Source organism: Ipomoea nil, unplaced genomic scaffold (genome assembly GCF_001879475.1).
Source record: "Ipomoea nil cultivar Tokyo-kokei standard unplaced genomic scaffold, Asagao_1.1 scaffold0176, whole genome shotgun sequence".
In the NCBI taxonomy this organism is placed as follows: domain Eukaryota; kingdom Viridiplantae; phylum Streptophyta; class Magnoliopsida; order Solanales; family Convolvulaceae; genus Ipomoea; species Ipomoea nil.
The window spans coordinates 1,550,319-1,572,193 of record NW_017616604.1 but is presented as its reverse complement, the minus strand read 5'-3'; the positions used below and the strand labels follow the sequence as shown (position 1 = coordinate 1,572,193).

Below are 21,875 nucleotides of genomic sequence, written 5' to 3'. Positions count from 1 at the left end.
TATTATAATTGAACAATAATATTACCAATTATTATTTGAAGATTTTGTAAAACAGTAAGTAAAATTGTATTACGGATAGAAAAATATATGTACTTTAATTTAAATTTAAATTATTATTAATTAATTCTATTTTATTTTTTAACAAAATCTTCCTTAAAGATTAATAGTAAAATAAAGCTAAATTATTAATAACCGATTCTATTACATTTTTTACACAGAATTTTTCTTAAAGATTAATGTAGTAAAATTAAGCTAAATTATTAATAACCGATTTTATTACATTTTTTTACGCAGAATTTTTCATAAAGATTAATAGTAAAATAAGACTAAATTAGTAATAACCAATTCGTTTTCTATTTTTTACGCAAAATCTTCCGTAAAAGATTAATAGTAAAATATCTTAATGAATATTTTCCTTATACTGCTTATTGATTCTTTTTCATTTTTCAGAGTGTAGAAAACATTCACATGAATAATATTTCATTCTATTATTTTCCATATTTACATATTATTATTAATTTTCTTTCCAATATTATTATTAATTGTTTGGGGGTACGACTTCCTTCCATTCTTTTTCATTTTTTTCATATTATTATTAATTGTTTAGGCGGGAGCTTGTAAAGGATGATTTTTTTTATTAATTAATATAGAATATTAATATAGATTAATATAGAATATACATTACTAATTAAAATAAGTTTTTTTTAAAAAAAAATATTATATTGAACAATAATATTACCAATTATTATTATTATTATTATTATTATTATTATTATTATTATTATTATTATTATTATTATTATTATTATTATTGGTTCACATAGTTGAATTATTTATTTTTTATTTAATTATTATAAACATAAATGATATTTTACTAATTAATTTATGATATTTATCAAATTGTATTTTTTAAATATAGTGTTTTATCCATGCATTACACGAAATTTTATTTTTGTTATTATGAATTTAAAATAAAAATAGAAAAAATAAAAAGATGTTAAAATGTACAATATAATAATATAGTTGAACTTTTATATATTTAGTCAAGTATTTATTTCATAACATACAAAATTAAAATTTAAATTTTGTATGGTTAATATATTCTCTAATCATGTACATATTTAGATAAATTTATAGAAAAAATTCATATAATTAAGTTGATTTATTCCAAATTGTATTTCATATGTATATATGAAATTTAAAAATATGAATAATAAAAACTAAGAGAATTGTACTTAGAAATCAATAAAAAAAAATGTAAATTTTAAATTTTGTATGAATAAATAAATATTCTAATCGGACGCATATCCTTATATGATTGTATAATACTTTGTATATACACATAATATTTATTAATATGTATATAGGAAATTCCTATAATATAATTTCATTAATTATAATTTATATTGATAGATTTATACTTAAAAAATTATATTTAGAAATTTAAAAAGTATATGTATGTATATTTTAAAAAAAAATTATAAATATTCATGTTTTGTTAATTTTATAATTTTATTTCTTTAATTATATTTCATATTTTATTAATTATAATTTAATGAAAGTGTCACAAATATGTCTACGGAAGAAATCATATATTTCTCAATTTCATTAATTATATTAATTATTATTACCAAATATTGTGGCAATTACCACAATAATTTCATTAATTATAACATTTGTTTTCTTTCAATATTTAAATACATTATCATAAAATTACCATAATAATAACACAAAAGAAGGAAAGAAAAATTATGAGAATAATCTATATCTATATATATTTAAAAGTAAAATCCTCCTAACCAAGTTTATCCCCAAAACTTAGGGGCATATATATATAAATTACATATTTACCATATATGCATATTTTGTGTCTATATAGTATAATTTTTGGTATCAAACATTTGAATGGTAATAAACGGGGGGAAATGTCAACATACAAATGATAATTCTTTCATTTCTATACTAATTTTAATGGTAATTCATTAATTACTATATTTCACGATGAGTCAGCCTGTTCATGCCCATCATTTTTCAAGAAACATAGAAATGAAATAGTCAATTATTAAAATTGTTTATGATTTCATTTTTAATTTTTGTCTAAAGTTAAAGATATATATTATCGGTGATTATAACATTTTTTGTATTAACTGAAAATTTGAAAGTTTTACCTTTTTTGAGATCTCTTACCATTTTATAATTTCAATATTATGCGATTTTGAACTCATCCATGGTGTACAAATACACTCTTTATGACCATACAAAATCCATTGAGGAGACATTTGTACTGAAGAGTAAACTTCTCCTTAAACTAAATTCGGGTGTCAAGAAAATCTCCGTTTTCATTCATAATGATATTCCTATTTCTGAGTCTCTCATCACTGTTTGGTACATCAATGATGTCTAGATTTCTGGGTCTTCCATTGTTCCCTTTGATCCTTATGATTGTGCCATTGCCAGTATTTTTTTATTTGGGTTCAGTACAACGTGGATTTTTTTGGGAGGTTTCTCTAATTAAATTTTTGGTTAAAAATTTATATTTCCTTTGTATTTTATTTTATTACTTATTTATTTATTTATACTAATATGTGAATGGAGTAACACAAAATCTGAAATTGTATTTGTTATTTATTTCTTCTTTTTAAATAATCATTATTTTTGTGTTTTACAAAAATTTAGAAAAAATCAAATATAGCGAGATTTTTAATAGGTTAAACAAACACTCTATTCAAATGATATATATAAAAATGTTGTGAAATGCTGTAAAATGAACTCTGTTTGGTAAAAAAAAAAAACATAGAAACTTGAATGACATGTACAAATCTCGAAGTCAACATACTAACTCTAAGTTTCAGAAAATCTTACAAAATTATCAAAATTACCGTCTTTATCATCCTCGATCGATCGCATCTCTACAATCTTCCATAAAAACTAAACCAATAGGGTTCTGTTACAAATGCTCTTCCTCCTCAATTTCCTTTTGTTGAAGCAGATCCTCCTTAAGTATCTTCAAACTCATACCAGATGATATAAACTGCAAAACATATTGAAATATGTGAGAATATAGTTAGAAAAATGTAGAAAATTCATACAAAAAGAAAGCAGAGAGATGAGTCTGAGATTCTTTGATTGAAGAAGCCATTGTATTTATAGGTAGAAAATACTAATTCAAAAGGAAAGTATAATAATTTATTTATTTAAGGGAAAGTATAATAATTTATTTATTTAAGGTAATAACATTATTATTATTATTTATTTATTTACTTATTTATTTATTTTCCATTTGACATTTACTTACCAAATAAGTTTTACTACAAAAGTTTTGGGGGGAAAATTTGTTAGGAGGATTTTACTTTTATATATAGATAGATAGATAGATAGATAGATTTAATAAGAGTAAAATAGAGTACTAATTATGCCAACTTTGATTGGGATGAGGTTCGAACCTAAGACTTTTTTGTTTTGTTTTTTTTTGTTTTGTTTTTTTTTTTTTTTTTATTGAAATCAATGAGTAAGTTAACGGTGAACTAACGGCTATTCTTAAAATTTTAACGGAATTAGTAACGGTGTGTGGGTATTTTCGGAAATTTTAGTGTAAAATTTAAATCTGATCAATCTTTTAATCAATCTGAGCCATTCATTTGATTAAAATCTGTGACCGCCATTTTTTCTACCCATTATAGGCCTAACTCTCTTGGGCTCTTATTAATATAGTAGATATAGTAGATATAGTAGATCTTATTAGTATAGTAGATATATAGTATATAGTAGATGTTGTCTTATGTTGTTTTGCCTATATCAACTCACTCAACAACAACTTTTATCAAATATTTTTAATTTTAATTATCTATATAAAAAAAATATTTCAATTATTTCTAACAGTTAATTTTTCAATCTTCAAATTAAAGCAGCTTTTCACCAACACAAAACTTGATCACCAACAAAAAAACAGAAATGGAATGCCACGTTTTAGAAATGAGATAATATGGTGGCGGGGAGAGCATATAAAGGATATGATTAAATTAAGCACACCGCCATCGCTATTCATTAAGGAGCGTGGTCCATTCACTCCAATTATTTATTGTGTTGATGTTGATTGCCATGCATGCATGCACGCACTTTGATTTATTCTTTTATTATTTTTTATTAAAATAATGTGTATAATTTATTAATTAAAATTAAACTATTTAAGAAATATTTTTAATACAATCACAAATATAAAAATCATTAAAGACCAATGATCTTATTAAAAAAAAAAAGATCAGCCAAGACCAATGACCAATCAATACACAATTAAAAATTTTTACTTCATTTAAAAAAAAAAAAAACCAACTTTTAAAACATGATTCTATTAATTGTCTAATTTTAAAAGAGTTAAATTACTGGACCAATTTTGAGTGATTTGTCAAATTACTGGACCAATTTTGACTGATTTGTCAATTAAAATATTGGACCGATTGTGACAGATTTGTCAATTAAATTATGGGACCAATTTTGACAGAGTTGTCAATTAAATTACGGGACCAATTGTGACAAATTTGTCAAGTAAATCAGTGAAATTAGTGTTTGATAATAGTGAATTACATTAACATTAGGCCAGAAAGTTAACATCTAAATCAGTAAAAATAGTACCATTATTAACTGTTATTAGCTCGAGCCTCAGTGGAGACGTTATTAGCTCTTTGTGTTTCAGTAGGTTGAGAAAGTATATGAACAGATACTACATTGTAATAGAGCTAGTAGCATTCAAAAAAAAAAAAAACTGTTATACGCTAATATAATCCGCTAATTTCGCAAACAAGATCTTAGTTCAAAAGACTATTTTGCAGTAATTTATATAACTAGCATTCATCACCTGATCGTGTACACGAAGTAAACCATACTTTGTGATCTTTTTTGAATGCTACTAGCTCTATTACAATGTAGTATCTGTTCATATACTTTCTCAACCTACTGAAACACAAAGAGCTAGCTAATAACGCCTCCACTGAGGCTCGAACTTACAACCTTCCAAATGGAACTAGCTCTATACTTTGTGATCTTAGTCACTGGAAAATCACTTATAAATACTTCAGTTACTGATGATATAGTGACATACAGCATTCCCATTATTTCTCCTAAATAAGCAAAAACCCTCTTTTGTTCTCAACTACTTACGATGGCTTCTTCTTCTGTTCGTTTGGTTGCAATTGCCTCACTCTTGGTGATGCTCTTCATGGCCTCTGGTTTGCTCTCTCACTTTCTGATTTTCTCCATTATTATTATTATTATTATTTTTTGATGATTGATATGAGTGCCAATTATCGGATCTGATCTAATTCTGCAGGGATGGGAACAATGGCTGCCGGTACCAGAATGTGCACGTCGCAGAGTGAACACTACAGGGGGAATTGTCTTTTAATCAACCAAAATTCCCGCAACAACTGCAATAGAATTTGCAGGGATACAGAGGGGTTTACCTCCGGGGATTGCACCATTACCGCTCAGGCAAGGCGCATCTGCAGCTGCTTCATGCCTTGCCATTGCTAAATAACCAACATTGCTTGCTTCAACTTCAATTCGATCAGTGTTTTTATATATATAGCTAAATAAATGTCCCAAATAATATAATCCAAACATGCATGTGCATGCATGGTACCTGGAGTTTGTCTTCGGGATTTCAGTTCTTTGGTAGCTGCCATGCTCTGATTCTCTCATGTTACGTTGTTTGTATGTAGTGTGTTTCGATCGTTTGAAGTTATGCAATTTCTAATCTGTGTTTTCTAATATGTTATTTTTATACATATAGTACAGTGTTGAGCATTATAGCTTCCCCTTGGTTGCCTATATCCTTCTTGGTCTTCAGTAATCCTCTTGTTGATATCTTGCTTGAGAATACATCATATTGGACCAACCTACAATCACAATGACAAGAGAAAGATTTTGCAACTCAAAGTAGTGTAATGAAAATTTCAAGTAGAGCAAACCAACAAATGAAACAACACACTAAGACATATTCAAAAACAAATACAAAATAGGTGCAAACGAACAAAAGAGACAAAAACAAGCTAAGGTAAAGTGCAAACACAGAGTAAAAGGGGTGAAATGTTAGATATTAGTGTGAACTAACATAAACTTGAATAACGAGGAACCTGACACGTGCTAGCGGAAGCTTTAGGACCTTCTGAATATCCCTCATCATAGTCGTAGGAATTTCCGATCATGATGGTAAACTTGCAGAATAGACGTTAGTGTTTGTCTACCACTTCTCTCCTGAATACCTGATGGTGGTGTATGTTGAACACGGGAGCTGTGGGAGGACTATTTTACTTAGAAGCCTACATATCATCAACATATGCAGATATTCAGTTAAAGCCACACTGAATATCCTCAGTTACCTAATAGATTAAGTCACCAGTTGACTCAATCTCCTACTTGCACCACAGCCACCCAATAATACAATATATTATAATATACTATATTTAGGAAAATAATTACATTCTCCTACTAGGTGCAAGTACTGGCAGAACCATCATTAAAGAACAAAACACACAAACCATAGTTCCTTAATGGATGTTTCTCAAAAATGTATATGCGAAACTAAAAGAAACCATCCAAATTCTACAAAAGAGTACATTGTATGATCTTTAAGATCCTTAAAAAGAATGCATTAAATAGAGATCTCTTAATGTTAGCATAAGGCTAACTATATTCTATGACTTCTTTATAAGTTAACTTAAACACTACCTCTAACGGCTATGAGTTTGGAGTTGACATGTCTGTTACTCCCACTCATCAAAATAGCCAAAAGATAGTCACAAAGCATTCCAATAACTTAGACAACAAACCAAAAGTCTAAATCCATAAATTTGGAAACTTAAACATACACCATAACTTCCCAAATAATCTCAAGGTCCACCTCAAAATTAACTTAAAATTACGAGTCCTACTTATATGTCTTGTAAAATTACGAGTCCTACCCAGGATCAATTTTGAAGAAACTAAAGACTCTATTAATTGCTAAAGAATTTATTAATTGACAGTTCACCACAAGTTAAATGCTTTCGTTCTAATGAATTCCTTAATATTATTACAACATTTTCATAAATATGTTGCACAACCAAGCGTTCAATAAATTTGAACTTATGAATTATAAGAACAAAACTTAGATTAATACTTGTGGAAACTTTTAGACTTATTGTTAAATGCACAATTCAATTTAGAATGTATGAAGAGTTAAATCAATTAGCTTTGTGGTGGATCCCTGTTGTCCCATTTGTCTCGCCGGTCCTGAAACTATGGATCATATCTTCTTTGAGTGTTCAGAGGTAAAGGATGTTTGGCTTGGCACGTTAGACCTCTCACTACAAGCTCAAGTAAGTTTTGAATTGTGGCTCTCCTCCCTCTTTGAACAATCTGATGCCGCAAAAATTTGCAAAAGTCTAGCGATATGCTGGAATGTGTGGAAAAGACGCAACGAATGGGTTTGGAATAGGAGGCTGTGGTCGATGGAAATGCTGAAGCAATCGGTGGATAGTTGCGTGTTGGAATGGCAGTCGTACAGTGCAGCCTCATCCCCCAAAATCAGCAATCATACGACATTGAGTAGCAGTTTAGTAGTTCCGCCTCTGACTTGGGTAGTGAAGGTGGATGCATCTCTACAGCAGAATGGTGATATTGGTTTCTACGGGGTTGTGGTCTTTGATGATGGCGGGAGATATGTGGCAGCCAAAAGTGGTCTTATCCGCTGTTTGAAAGACCCCCATCTTGCTGAAGCCATGGCTATCAAGGAAGCTCTATCTTGGATACTCTCACAAGGCTGGCGAAAAGTTATTATCCATTCGGATTGTCAGATGGTTTGCAGGTTTATTAATCATGATCTCCCGGATTCCTCATATGCAGGCAATATTATCAATCAATGACGGGTTCTAAAACGACACTTTGAAGCAGTGTCTATTGAGTTTATTTCTCGATCAGCGAACACATGTGCTCATGCTTTAGCTAGAGCTGCTAATGTTCATTCTGGTCATGTTACTTGGTTTTCTTCGATTCCTCCATGTATTGAACAATTTATCGGTTAAGTTTGAATAAAGTCGTTCTTTAAAAAAAAAAATTAGCTTTAGTAGAGTATTTTAATGACCTTTTTTCTAAATGATCACTCCCACTGATTAAGATATTTGATATTTTTTAGCCAAACTATTAAAGATGTAGCACTCATAATTGATTTGACCAACTAAATAATGAGGATATAATTCCCCACCATTAGTTGGGCATACTAAATAATCAATATTTGGTTCTAATTATAGTCCAACTAAAGGAATAACTATTGATGACATAATTCTCCACCATAGTTGGACATACTAAAATAATAAAATACGCCTCCCAAAACCAAGTTGAAATCTGGCTCAAAAGATACATTTTATTATTGGAATCCAAAAGTGGTATATATCATACCATGCAACTTACTATAGCTAGTCCAAATAGCCAAGTAAGCTTCGTGAAACAATATAATTAATAAAAGATGCTTAAATTTTGGAAAGTAACTAAATACATGTTTTGTCAATGCAAACCATGAAACTTAAAATTATAATTGAACTAAATTTATAAATTCTAAGAAATTGAGATAAAATTATTATCTAATGGGTTGATGAATTTATTGATATAAAACTTGCATGTGGGCTAAAGTTTTAATTCGATCTATTAAATCCAATTATGAAATCATTATGATAATATTTTAATCTCAATTACTACAGAGCCAGAAGAATTTAGTGACATAAAACTTGCAATCATTATTGTGTGGACCATGGTCCATACAAGTTGTGTGGACCATATTTTATATACTAAAATAATGTACATTCAGTACAAAAATAATGTACACTCAACACAAAAATAATGTATATTGTATTCAGGGGATGTACATTATTTTTGTACTGAGTGTACATTATATTGTATAATGTACACTCAGTACAAAAATAATGTACATTTAGTATATTAAAAATATATTTTTTGTTATGGTCCACATAACACTGTGTGAACCATGGTCCATACAATAATTTGCCTAAAACTTGCTTGTGGGCTAAAGTTTTACTCAATTAGATCCAACTGAAATTTTATGATGAAACAATTATCAAATGAGTTGAAGAATCAAGTGACATAAAACTTGTCTGTAGGCTAAAGTTTTAATTCAATTAGATTCATTACAACCATTATGATAAAAACTTAAGAGATCATGTTCCTTTTCTCAATCCCTGTGGGCAAATTAAGACAGAGTAGCGTTGCAAGGGGACTAGTAGCAACAAGACTTTTAAGCTAGGGCCATAGAACTAGTATTCCTCCCCAAGAAACTTCCTTAAGTCGTGCGCTCTCATGTTTGAAGTAAATCGTTTGGGAGATCTATAAGATTGTAGGTTCAACCATGAATACAACTTTAAATTGATGAACTAAATTAACGAACTAAACGTGCTTAAATTCAGGCAGTACCCCAACTAATTTTATGCATAAAGTTCAACTTAATAAGAAACTATATCCATTCTCAAACTATGATTTCTAAAGGCATAATAAATCCCATAATTTAAAATAAAATGTTATGCTTAGAACAGATATACATACAATTAAATAATAAACTCATATATTTCAAATAAATTGCATAACTGAAAACAATTTTTAATATGAGCAATGACATCAAAATATACAATTAATATTCAAAACTAGTATGACTTCTAATCAAAAGAAATTCAAAATTTGAATAATAATGTAATAGATATGCTCGCATGAGTAGCTCAACTGGTCATAGAAGTGAAAGTTGGAAAGAATAACTATGTGAAAAACTTATCAACTCACTCAACAACAACTTTTATCAAATATTTTTAATTTTAATTATCTATATAAAAAATATTTCAATTTCTAACAGTTAATTTTCAATCTTCAAATTAAAGCAGCTTCTCACCAACAAAAAAATACAGATGGAATGCCACGTTTTAGAAATGAGATAATATGGTGGCAGTGGAGAGCATATAGAGGATATGATTAAATTAAGGAGTGTGGTCCATTCACTCCAATTATTTATTGTGGTGAAGTTGGATCTCATCCAATTCAATTGAATTTGTGACAAACATTATCTTACGAAATGAACACAACACTGACAACATTTAATTCAAACAAACAAACCCATCAAATGGTCCCCCCTTAATCGAATTTGAAAGCATCCAATTCACCCATTAATGCTTACCCCCAATACCACCAAAGAATGTGTACAAACCCCTATTATGACACGTTTAAAACAGTAAACATTGAATTTTAATGGCAAATGCTTATATTTCTTAGAACATCTACATCAGTGTATATTTCACAGTTTTAAAGGATAAAAGTGTCAACATGAAAAAGAGGGGTGGAGAAAGAAGCATTATGTTTTTGTCAATTTGCAGCATTCTTTTTGCTTTTTATTATTTTTTTTCTTTTTAGTCTCAACCTTATCTCACATTCTCTTTCTTAATCATTCTTACATTCTCCCCCTCATATCCCCAACTGATAATGTTGCTCTTATGAAAATTACTATATAATATTAATTACATTATTTATTTATTGTTTTATTATATACCTTTTATATTTGATTATTGTATGAACTATTTATTAATTTATAATGAGATCAATATATTCACAAATATAATGGTTAATGAAAATAAATATTTTTTAATTAATAATTACTACAGTAATATTTTTTTAGCAACACTCATGGTTCTATACTTCTATACAAGATAGTGTATGTTAATCAGCAGAGTTCGATTTTGTGACCAACAATTTGAAATTGTAATAGAATTACTATTTAATTACTGTTAAAAATTATGGAATTTCCGACCACCTGAAAGTGATCTTAAATCAAGTCGAAAGTCTTGTTCCGACCACTTTTGGTATCTGGAAAAACCTTTGTTGCTATTTCCGACCACTTTTTGCTTTCGACTTGATTTAAGATTACTTTTAGGGGGTCGGAAATTCCATAATTTCCAGTAGTGATAATAAAGAAGAATATTGGTCCTGTTTGCAATCATTATTGTGTGGACCATGGTTCACACAAGCTGTATGGATCATATTTTGTATGTTATAAAATAATGTACTTTTAGTATATTAAAAATATACTTTGTATTCAGGAAAATTACATTATTTAAATACTAAAAGTGAATTATTGTTTATAATGTATATTCAATACAAAAATAATGCAGTTTGACGAAGCCCATACTAGCTTTGTTGATGAAACGCAACACTGTTGACGAAGCCCAGAAGAAATGGAGAGCTATGGCAATTGAAGATTGAAGAATGGAGAGCTAATTTGAGCACGTCTGTGAACTGAGGAGAAGGAACGAATGACATATTGGGTTTTGAGCAAATATATCCCATGTCATTAACAATATTAGAGAAAATTGTAAAAAACGTCTCTCTATAATATGCCAATTATCAATATCACCCCTGAATTATGAGTGGTGTAAATGTTGCCCCTCAATTATTAAAACGGTGCACATATAGCCCCTCCCATAACAGACACGTAGTTCCCCGTTAGTGTACGACATCGTTAAGTTAGAGTAAATATGTAATTTTGTTGTTTTTTCTCTCTATTGATTCGAAGTACCAGCGATGGACAGTGGTGGGGAACCACAGGTCTGTTATAAGAGGGGCTATATGTGCATCGTTTTGATAATTGAGGGACAACATTTACACCACTCATAATTTATGGGTGACATTGATAATTGACATATTATAAATGGGCATTTTTTACAATTTTTCCCACAATATTATTTTTCACGTCAACCAGCTAGATAGGCAACTGGTTAGCAACCTGCGAAAAAAGTCAATCGAACAAATTTAGCTTGTAAGTGTAATTATTTAGACTATATTTTAGTTCGTGGTGAGAATTGAGCACTTCGAATTGAAGTAGTAAATGAGCCTAATAAATATGACATGTAAAATGTGACAGAGGGTAAATAAAGTAACTCTAAATTAATCAAGAAAAATGTATCAAATATCCAAAAGTCTTTGGCCCTATTTGATAAATAGTTGTTAGCTGATAGCTATTTGTTGTTAGTTAAAATCAAAAATGAAAATTAAATAAAAAATCTAAATACATGTGATATCGGGACATACCCCTAAATACAAACGCAGAAAACCATCTCAAAAGTCAAAACGAGAGGTTAATTCCGTGGAGATCCAAACTCTCGTCAGGATAGGCTAAGGATTAATCATTATTTATTTGTATTTAATCCAGAGCCCATCATACAAAGGGTTGTGACGAGAGATGGGGCAATTTATATCCTGCACCAGGGCGCGCATTGCATTGTGCGCCCTGATGCAAAACGACGTCGTTTCAGTTTTTTTTTTTTTTTTTTTTTTTTTTTTTTTTTTTTTTTTCGAAATTTCGCTGCTCTCTGTTGGCGGTTAATTTTCTTTAAAAAAATTCTCATGTTAAAAAATTATATAATTTTATACTAGAATACACATAATTGTATACATGAATGTACATAATTGTATAACAAAATACACATACTCTTTTTTAAAAGATAATACACATAATCTAACATAATACATAATAAACATAAACTTTTAACATAATACACATCAGCTCTTAACATAATATACAAAAATTTCCTGATTCGGATATACAAAATTGTATAAATAAAATGTACATAATTGCATAAAAAATGTACATAATAAAAAATACACATAATTGTATAAACAAATACACATAATCACGTCAACTCCCTACCGCGCCTCCCAAAACGACGTCATTTTGGGAGGCGCGGTGCGCATAGTGCTACGCACGTCGTGGTGCAGGGTATAACGATCCCGAGAGATGGACGGGAAAACATATGAGCCAAAATAAAATAAACACAAGTCAATAGGAACAATTTTAGCCCAGCCCGTGCACACAGTTAGCCCACATTAGTGGGCCAATCAAAAAAGTCAACACGAACTGGTCCAAGTTACCACCAGCGACTTCTCATGCAACGTAACTCCATGCAGCACGAATGAGATTCCTTCCAAAAACAATGAGGTGAGATTCGAACCTCATTAGCTGTTAGTTGATTGGGTTAATTAGGAGGTATAACTAGTTGATCACATTAGCTAATTGTAGAAAAGTGTTTGGTAAATTAGTTGTTAGTTGTTTGGTATAAATTCTTTTTTTCAAAAAGCTAATTGAAAAAGTTGTTTTGTGCATTTTTTTTGAATTTTAACATTTTGGAGTTACAAAAAGCTAATTAACCAAACATTGAGAATCCCTGCACGGGATATTTCCTTTGAGCAAGCCACAATCAATTCTCTAAATTCCACACATTCTGTGATAACTGGTCTTTCCAAATCAATGGAGAATCTGCTTCAAGACATGATGTTAGTTCAGTCCAATCAACTCAAGTTTGAAGAGAATCAAGAGAAGATTCTAAAAGAACATCACAACATGAAGCACTCCAATTTCAATCTAAAGGAAAGGGTCGACTTTGCTTGCACAAAGCTGGATATGGTTCATGATGACCTGTTTCGAGTTGGTGAAAACCAGATGGCCACTTTAAATTATGTCAAAGACATCTCACTTTTTCTTCAGACTCTTACTCAAACCTTAAACTCGGCACCAGATGATGCCAAAAAGGGGGGAAAGTAGAGACATGGAAGAAAGAGACGAAAGGAAAGACAGATGTAACTCGAGTCAAGGAGGAAACAATTCCAATAGACCTATGCTACCTCCTGTCACAGACAAAAACAATCGACCTGTCTATCCTCAGCCATCTCGAGACACTTACAGAGCAAATCAAAAGCAAAGACAGCAACTTTGTTAGAAGTGGATGCGTGACAAATCCGTAACAATTGATGTAGAAGGAAACTTCCTCTCCTTTGAACCCTACATAGTAGGAAGTGGCAAGCGCTTTGAAGGTTGCAATATGCCAATCCATCTGAAAGGTAGAGACAATCAAGCCAGACAAGAATACCAAAGATCCAGAAACAAAGAGATCAGAGGGCATTACAAGAAATTTCACATTTAGTGACAACAGAAGTTGTCACTGAAACTATCAATTTTGGTCACTATTGAAATTAGTGACCATTTTTTGAAGTCGTCACCTGTCGTCACTATATCCTCCATCACTATTGTAGTAGTGACGACTTTTGAAAAGTTGTCACAATTACTCACTATTTTGTGACAATATTTACTTTCACTACAAGTAGTATTTGAGTGATAACGATAGTTATCAGAATAAATGTATAATTTGTGACCAAATATGTTATTACAAAATATTGTTCTAGTGACAACTAAAATCGTTGCAATTAATTATTTTATTGTTATTAGTGACCTAAAAGGTAGTAACCAATTAATAGGCTGAACTCGGGGTCAACCCGATGGACCCCCAACAATCCAGCACCCCCCACCCTGCCCCGGGACTAGACATGGCTCGACCTACGCCCAACCCATTTGGATCAATTCGTACCTGTGACCTCAACTCTAATACCAATTGATATATCCTGTAAGTCAAGCACGCTTAACTTTGGAGTTCTTTGGTTGTCTGTTGTCATATCCTTCTTAAAGCTAATTAGTGATAAGTATGAGCTTTTTAACATTTGTAATAAAATGAATTGGAACAGTTTAACTTGCGAAATTGTTTGTTAAATAGCTTCCGTAAATGATAATGAACTTATATGTCACAAAAAAAAGAAAGTAAAAAAAATGAGCGATTACAAAATGTATTTAATTTTCACAATTACATTTATTTTAAGAATCACTAACTAGTTGCATTTAATTGACCATAATATTTAATATTTAGTTCACAACAAATTACTTTGGCACCAACTTGAATGCAATTTTAGTGGCAAACATTGACTACAACATAACTTCACACAATATTCTTCTATTTAATTATAGTGACAAAATCATTGTAATAAATAATTACTTATCACAATTATCATAACATTAGTGACAAAACTTGAATTCAACATAATTATTGTTACAATTTAGTAATTTTTGTTTAGGAAATAATAGAGCGTCACAAATTAAATATTTGTAACAATTTCATAAAAAAATGACAATATGAGTGACAATAATTTTTTTTCTCACAATCGTATCTCATTTCTAAGTGTATTTTTATTGACAAAAAGAGTTGTCACAAATATATAAAACAAAGTGACCAACAACAATTTGTCACAAAAAAGTACCAAAATTTGTGTGTTACACTATATTTTGTCACAATTACTTCTGTTCCCACTATAATTATATTGCCGCCAAAAGACACATACATTTAGTGACAACAAATAGTGACAACTTAGGTTACGACACTATCATTCTAATAATAGTGACAACATATTTGTAACAAATACTTACTTGTCACAATTACTATACTATCTGTGACCAAAAAAATAGTTGTCACAATTATCATAAGCAATAGTGTTGAACATTTTTTTAGTCACAAAAAGAGTATTATTTATGACTAAATTACAAAGTGTCACAAAAAATTTGTCACTAAATGTCTTAATTCTTGTAGTGGGGAAAAATGAAAAACAACATCTTGAGGAAGAAGAAATCAAGAGGAAGAGAGAACAAGACCTCGCATACTTTCAAGAAGCGCAGGAAAAGATAAAAGATCTTAGAGCTATTGGAAAAGATGCTGATCTGGCTGCTAAGCATAGTGCTGTATTCAAAATCCATGAAGAATCATGTAAAAGCTATGTCGAAGGATTGAACTCCATAGAACTTGTTTTCTGGTGGAACAATGGAGTCATTCCAGGCCGAAAAATTTTAGAAGCTTACAACAACTATATGAGCTACACCTTGTCTGCTAAGTGTGCGGAAGTGGCCCGAGATAAAGATATCCGAGCATTCAGAAAACTCATAAATGATGAGCTTGACTATCAGAAGATGATAAAAGATCAAGAAGCCAAAGATAAATAGGCCCAAAGATAAGAAGCTCTACCGATAGAGAAATTGGTAAACATGTAATAGCTACTTGTTTCATTTCCTTTTTGTAAAATGAATTTAACATGAATGAAATCTATCTTTCTGCGGGTTGTGTTGAGTTTTTATTTCTTTAAATTACTTAGACTTCTCTTGTAAACTCAACTATATGGTTGTTTTGTAATGATAATCCTTTCTGGATAATTTCAGCCTTTTAGTTAGAGTATAGATTTTGGCATCATCAAAAAGGGGAAAATTGTTAGAAACAAGTGTACTTAGATTTTGATGATACCAAACTCACTAGGAATTTAGACCCTTCTTTTACTCTCGTTATTTTGTACCTTTCGTGTTAGGCGAAAGTTGTCCGTGCTCATTTCATGATTCTTGCTTAGCAGATTGTATACTCGAATTAGAGCACTTAGTAGTCAGCTGAGACAGATTGAAGAGAAGATAAGATCAAGAGAAGATCGAGAGATCAGCTAAGACTGAAACCTGGAAGGGTTTATCTCTCATGTAACTATCAAATATAAAGAAAAATCATTTAATCCAGGAAGATAACGAAGGATAAGGTCAATCGTTCGTTACCAGAACCCGAGACTATGAGTCAAAGGCTGACTTGATCATACAACTTCCATATGATTATTCAGAAGCATATTTGTCCAAGTCTCAATGCTAGGTAAATCATTCTAGATAAATGGTGTCCTAGGAATGATATTTCAAATATCAAGGAGCATTAAATGATTGGTACTTTTGTCAGTACAAAAGGACAAAAATGTAGGTCACATTTTGAAGCCAACAGCTACACAGTACAGCCACATTAAAGTCTCCTTGCCCAGTGGTTATTACACGTCGGTTAATCGGTTTGAAATTTCATCTCCCTCCAACGGATGAATTTTTCACCCTATAAATACCCCTCTTCATCACATTAAGAAGGTGCTGGTTTTTATCACTCTTTGCTATCAGAAAAGCTTTCAAATCGTCCAATTTCTTACAAGCTTTCTGCTTTCCTAACCAGTGTGTAGTTGTGAAGATTCTTCTAAAAGATCATCTAGCTATCTAAATCTTCACAACATCAAAGAAATCTTGCACAGTTTATAGGAAGATCAAGCTTCATCAAAGTCAATATTTCAAGTTGGAAATCCATCAAACTGTTTCCAACCCTCAACTCTGAAAAAGAATTTGATAGAGGCAGAGTAAACTCGGAAGGAGTTGAAAAACCTAGCATGTTGTTGTCCGACTTAGTGATCAAGGAAGCAAGCTTGGCTTAGTTTGTACTAGGAGTGATAATGCAACCCTTTCACGAGTTGTGAAAGAAGAGTGGAGTAGGCTTTGTTAATAACCGAACCACTATAAAAATCCCTCTCTCCCTCTTTACTTATCGCTACTTAACTGCCTTGCATTGCATACTCATCCATCTACGTTAAACTTCTTCGAAAGAAAAACGTGCAAAGAATATTAAAAGAAACGCATAATTTCCGATGTGCATTGCTCTTTCAAGAAAGTTTCAAAAATCGAGTAGAGTCTATTCACCCCCCCCCCCCTGTAACACCCCACTTTTCTTAAACTTAATTAACAAACTTAACCTTGAAAGGTAAGTTAAAGCAGCGGAATAAACATACTTAACAACTTAATTAGAGGTGTCACCGCCACAATCACCCTACACGGTGATTGCACAGTCTAAGGATAACGAACTAAATCATTAAAAAGTCTTACTAAACATCAAACGAACTAGGGGATAAACTCTGGTGTCCAGCACCATCAAAACATAGGGTAGACATCTACAGGTCTCAAAAGAGTAAATGAACATCAAGAGTTTTAGACTACACAAGCTATCTAATGCTATTCTAGTCTAACTCGTACTCTTTCTCTCACGACCTGGCCCACCTGAAAGGGGTTAACAAACAACAATTACAAAACAAACCCGTTAGCACGAAGCTAAGTATAACTCTACTCAACCCTGTAAAGTACTACATTATATAATTTTGGAAAACATTTGTTTCACATACTTAGGTCAAACATTCACATTCACTTAGACATCACTTAAACATGCTTACAACCTAATCACCAAATAGGCATGCTTTCACAATTATCTAGCTCATACTATCACATACTTAACTTATCAATAATCTCAAGTCTATATAATAACTCAGTAGCAATCACATGCTAACACATAACTCAATAAGCAATCTTGTGTTATCATATAATCTCAAATCAATCTCATGCTAACATATACTCATCATGCAATCTCATGCAGTCATTCAATCTCTAAGCAATCTCATATTATTAAATATCCAATATGCAATCTCGTGCAATCATACTCATTATACAATCTAGTGCAATCATACACATTATGCAATCTCGTGCAGTCATACTCATTATGCAATCTCATGCAATCATACTCATTATGCAATCTCGTGCAATCATACTCATTATGCAATCTAGTGCAATCATACTCATTATGCAATAAAAATGAACATGATACTTTTAGTATAAGAATAGATATATATATAAACTCTCTTTTGTAAAGAAGACTTTTTTCTTGTGGAGGTTTCTTAGAGTCACAATGACTCGCTTTCTTTCTCTTGAGTCTCTTGACTCGATTGCTTTCTCTTGAGTCTCTTGACTCGATTGCTTTCTTTAATCATAGGCGAGGTACGACTTCACCATAAGGTGGATAGACCTATCTGGGCTCGGCATCTAGCCGGCCTAATACTCATCTTGTCCGTAGAACCACTCTCTTGGTTCTTTTCTCAAAATCTGTGGAATTAGGTATCGAACTTTCAGCGTGCACACCCCCTGACCATGATTCCAAGCCCGGCGGGCAGTTTCCAACCTAGTAACTCGGGAATATCTACCTCGTTACTTCATATCGAATCGCAATATTCGTTTCTTGCCGGTTTTTAAACGATCTTGCTTTGCTTTCTTTCTTTTAATATTGCCGGTTTTTAACCGATCTTGCTCTTTTCTTCCGAAAGGACATAGTCCTAACGTGCCTCCAAAATACTATTTGCCTCACAATAGATAGCATATATATCTCATGCAATTTCTTTATTTATGCAATTTATGCACATAACTTCTTAGAAATTTCTCAATGCAACAAGAAGATGACTTTCTAGAATAGATATGAGTTTTTGAAAATAATACTTAGGCTCACTTTGGCCCCTTATGCATTTTAAAACATGGTATGCTCAAATATGCACTTTACGTAGAATATGCTTCAAAACTTCTTACACTGTGAACTCTCAACAATTACTTAATCATGCTCATAAAATCATAATTTAGCAAATTTTCATTGGCAAACACTTAGCAAGTATTCAACATGCTCTTGATTTCAAAATGCTCAACATATTCTTATTTACTGTGATCATGCTCTGTAGACTTAACATTCTTGGCAAAATTCTCAACAAGTCATCAGAGACATCTAGGCATGCATTTCTAGCAAAAACTTAACAAATATTGATCACATTTCATTATCTAATTCCATATAATTTTCATGTTTCTGACATAAATAGCCAAGACCAAACACTCTACATTTCCTTCATTGTAATTACTCTCAGACAATTCTATAGCATTCTCCTTCACAAATTCTATCACAAAATGCTCATTTCAACTCCAAATTCCATGAAATCAATTTCTAAACGTGCATCGTAACGGCCCCGAGTGTCCGAGCCTCAAGAGCACGCGAGTCCCGGTCTAAAACGACATGTAGCTGAGCCGCAAGAGCCCAGCCACTACACAGCACCTGCTCAGCGGGACTTGTGGCGGGGCTTGAGGAGCCCCGCCGCCTAGAGCCGCCAAGCGGAGGCCTAGGGCCACGGCACTTTCCTAGAGCCGTGTCCTAGGGCCGCTCCTCCACGGCCCTAGCCAACGGCTCCCTCCTAGGGCCATTGGCTAGTCCCGCCTCTCATCTGTTGCACACTGTTTTGTTCACCAGTGAGCTTGTTCTTCACCTGTAAGACATTTTCAGGCAGATAACCACTCCCAAAACATCAACAACACATCAAAGCTTAGCAATAGCACATTCTACTAGCTCAAACACACATTATTCTAGCATTTATACTCATTTCTAAGCACAAACAATGACTTCACATAGTCAAAATAGATTTGGGAGTCCATGGGGTTATACCTTTGTAGACTTCTTCTCTTGGCTGGGATTCCACCTTTTTCCCAAGCTAGCTACACCCTCCTTCACCTCCTAAACATCTCAAACAAATCACACAACCACTTACTACCAAGTTCTCAGACATAGAATAGAAGGAAGCTTAAAAATTGGAAGGCTAGTGTTTGGAGAAAACTTACTGTGACTAGCGTTTTGCAGAGCAAAAATGGTTGGGGAAGCAAAGAGTGGAATCAAGAGGCAAAGGTGTGAGAATAGCTCAATATATAGTAGCACAAAACCCTAGGAAGATCTCTCATGATTGGAGGAGGGCAAAAGTGTAAAGGGTTGGCAATAAAGTTGCATCAGACAAGCTCTTCGAGTGGTGTGGTTCACCATGCTTCATGGTCCATGGTCCAAAATCAGGATATTAAAAGTAGTTTGGGGTTGAAAATGAATTTCCCAAAAATGATTTCTAAATGGTCACTTGATTTAGGCTTCTCAGATTTCTCCCGGTTTCACTCAGATTGAATTTTCAGTTCAAAACTTGGCACGCAATGTACCCGAGAATCTAGGATTTTTGTTTCAAAACAGGTTTCGGTGTTGAATTTACTTAAAAGTGGCTCAAAATAATTTATTCAATCACCGATTCAATTCTAAAAATTTTATAGAGTGAAAAATGACTATTTTGGGACTTCTTAAAACCGAATTTAAAAAATTAAATTTTTGGGTTGTCACACCTCCCTCTAGACTCTCTTTGGTTACTACCGGGACCAACAAGGAACTTACAAGATCTTGTAGATAGAAATCTTGTTCTAATTTGTGGAGAGGGAAATGATGGATTATATCAAATGCATGATGTGACATAAGTTTGAGGTATAGGAGAATTCATCAACCAATAAACTATTGCATATCTCAATCAAGAATTTGCAGTTACAATGGTATAACTCGTACTAGCAACACATCTTCGCTAATGGACATCACTAAAAGACAGGTGCGGCGGGTGCAAGCATGCACATTTTAAGTTTTTAAGGGTATTGAAAGTAGATGAGGACATAAACTATGTCCATAATATTTTTTTTTGGAGATTGTGGGTCTAGTGCATCTGAGATGGTTAACTATTCGTTGTGGGTTGAATATTCATTGTCTGCTTTTGTTCATGTTGCGGAATCTACAGAAACTAGAAGTTTATAGTTATTCATCATGTGAACCCCTTGATATGTGGCATGGGGATTACCTCAACTAAAGTATCTCTTTGTTAGTGGGTCCTTACAGTAGTTCCTCCAAGATCAATTTATCATAATTTGGAGAGCATTAGAAGTTTGGATTATAGGAGTTGTACAAAGGAGTTATTTTTGGGAATCCCAAATCTAAGGACATTGGAAGTTACTACCAATCATACAATAATTAATAAAAAATCCAAAGCTCCCAAGTTTGAAAGCCTTGTCTATTTACATAATCTGGAAGAACTAGTGGTTGGACGAAAACATCTTCATGGGAAGTTTCGAACTATTCATTTTATGGGGATGCAGAGTCTAGAGAATTTTTTACCTAATCTTGAGAAGTTGGAACTCTTTGATACATTTTTGAAATGGAAGGATATAGATGTTGTCAGTATGTTGTTTAAGCTTGAGGACCTCAAATTGTGCAATAATGGTGTTGTTGATGACCGAAGAAAATGGGAACCCAAAGATGGAGGATTTTGGAGATTAAAGTTGTTGAATATAAGCGGGCATGGTCTACAATGCTGGGAAGCCACTACCGATCATTTTCCTGTACTTGAACATCTTTTCCTTAATGCAGCAGATTTTAAAGAAATTCCTAGTGATTTTGTATATATAACTACTCTCAAATCAATCCAGTTATTTGATTGCTCAAAATCAC

At 32.1% G+C, this 21,875-nt stretch overlaps 2 protein-coding genes and 2 long non-coding RNA genes across 4 annotated transcripts; 3 read left to right on the top strand and 1 right to left on the bottom strand.

Annotated features, from left to right (window-relative positions):
* The first annotated feature begins 5,077 nt into the window (after positions 1 to 5,077).
* Positions 5,078 to 5,796, top strand: LOC109176916 (defensin-like protein 4). Its single transcript, XM_019326329.1, has 2 exons — positions 5,078 to 5,222; positions 5,324 to 5,796. Exons 1-2 carry the CDS (start codon positions 5,156 to 5,158, stop codon positions 5,524 to 5,526), a joined length of 270 nt encoding a protein of 89 aa, XP_019181874.1. The 5' UTR covers positions 5,078 to 5,155; the 3' UTR covers positions 5,527 to 5,796.
* A 1,478-nt stretch (positions 5,797 to 7,274) lies between these two features.
* Positions 7,275 to 7,898, top strand: LOC109177942. Its single transcript, XM_019327453.1, has one exon. The coding sequence runs from the start codon at positions 7,275 to 7,277 to the stop codon at positions 7,896 to 7,898; it is 624 nt and encodes a 207-aa protein (XP_019182998.1).
* A 279-nt stretch (positions 7,899 to 8,177) lies between these two features.
* Positions 8,178 to 20,854, bottom strand: LOC109176925. Its single transcript, XR_002053487.1, has 3 exons — positions 20,777 to 20,854; positions 15,982 to 15,992; positions 8,178 to 8,189 (listed from the first exon to the last, which is right to left on the bottom strand). It is a non-coding gene; the product is annotated as an uncharacterized LOC109176925 (long non-coding RNA).
* LOC109176934 lies at positions 18,432 to 21,190 on the top strand. The gene is made up of 3 exons (XR_002053488.1): positions 18,432 to 18,442; positions 19,727 to 19,730; positions 21,044 to 21,190. It is a non-coding gene; the product is annotated as an uncharacterized LOC109176934 (long non-coding RNA).
* Positions 21,191 to 21,875: the final 685 nt, after the last annotated feature.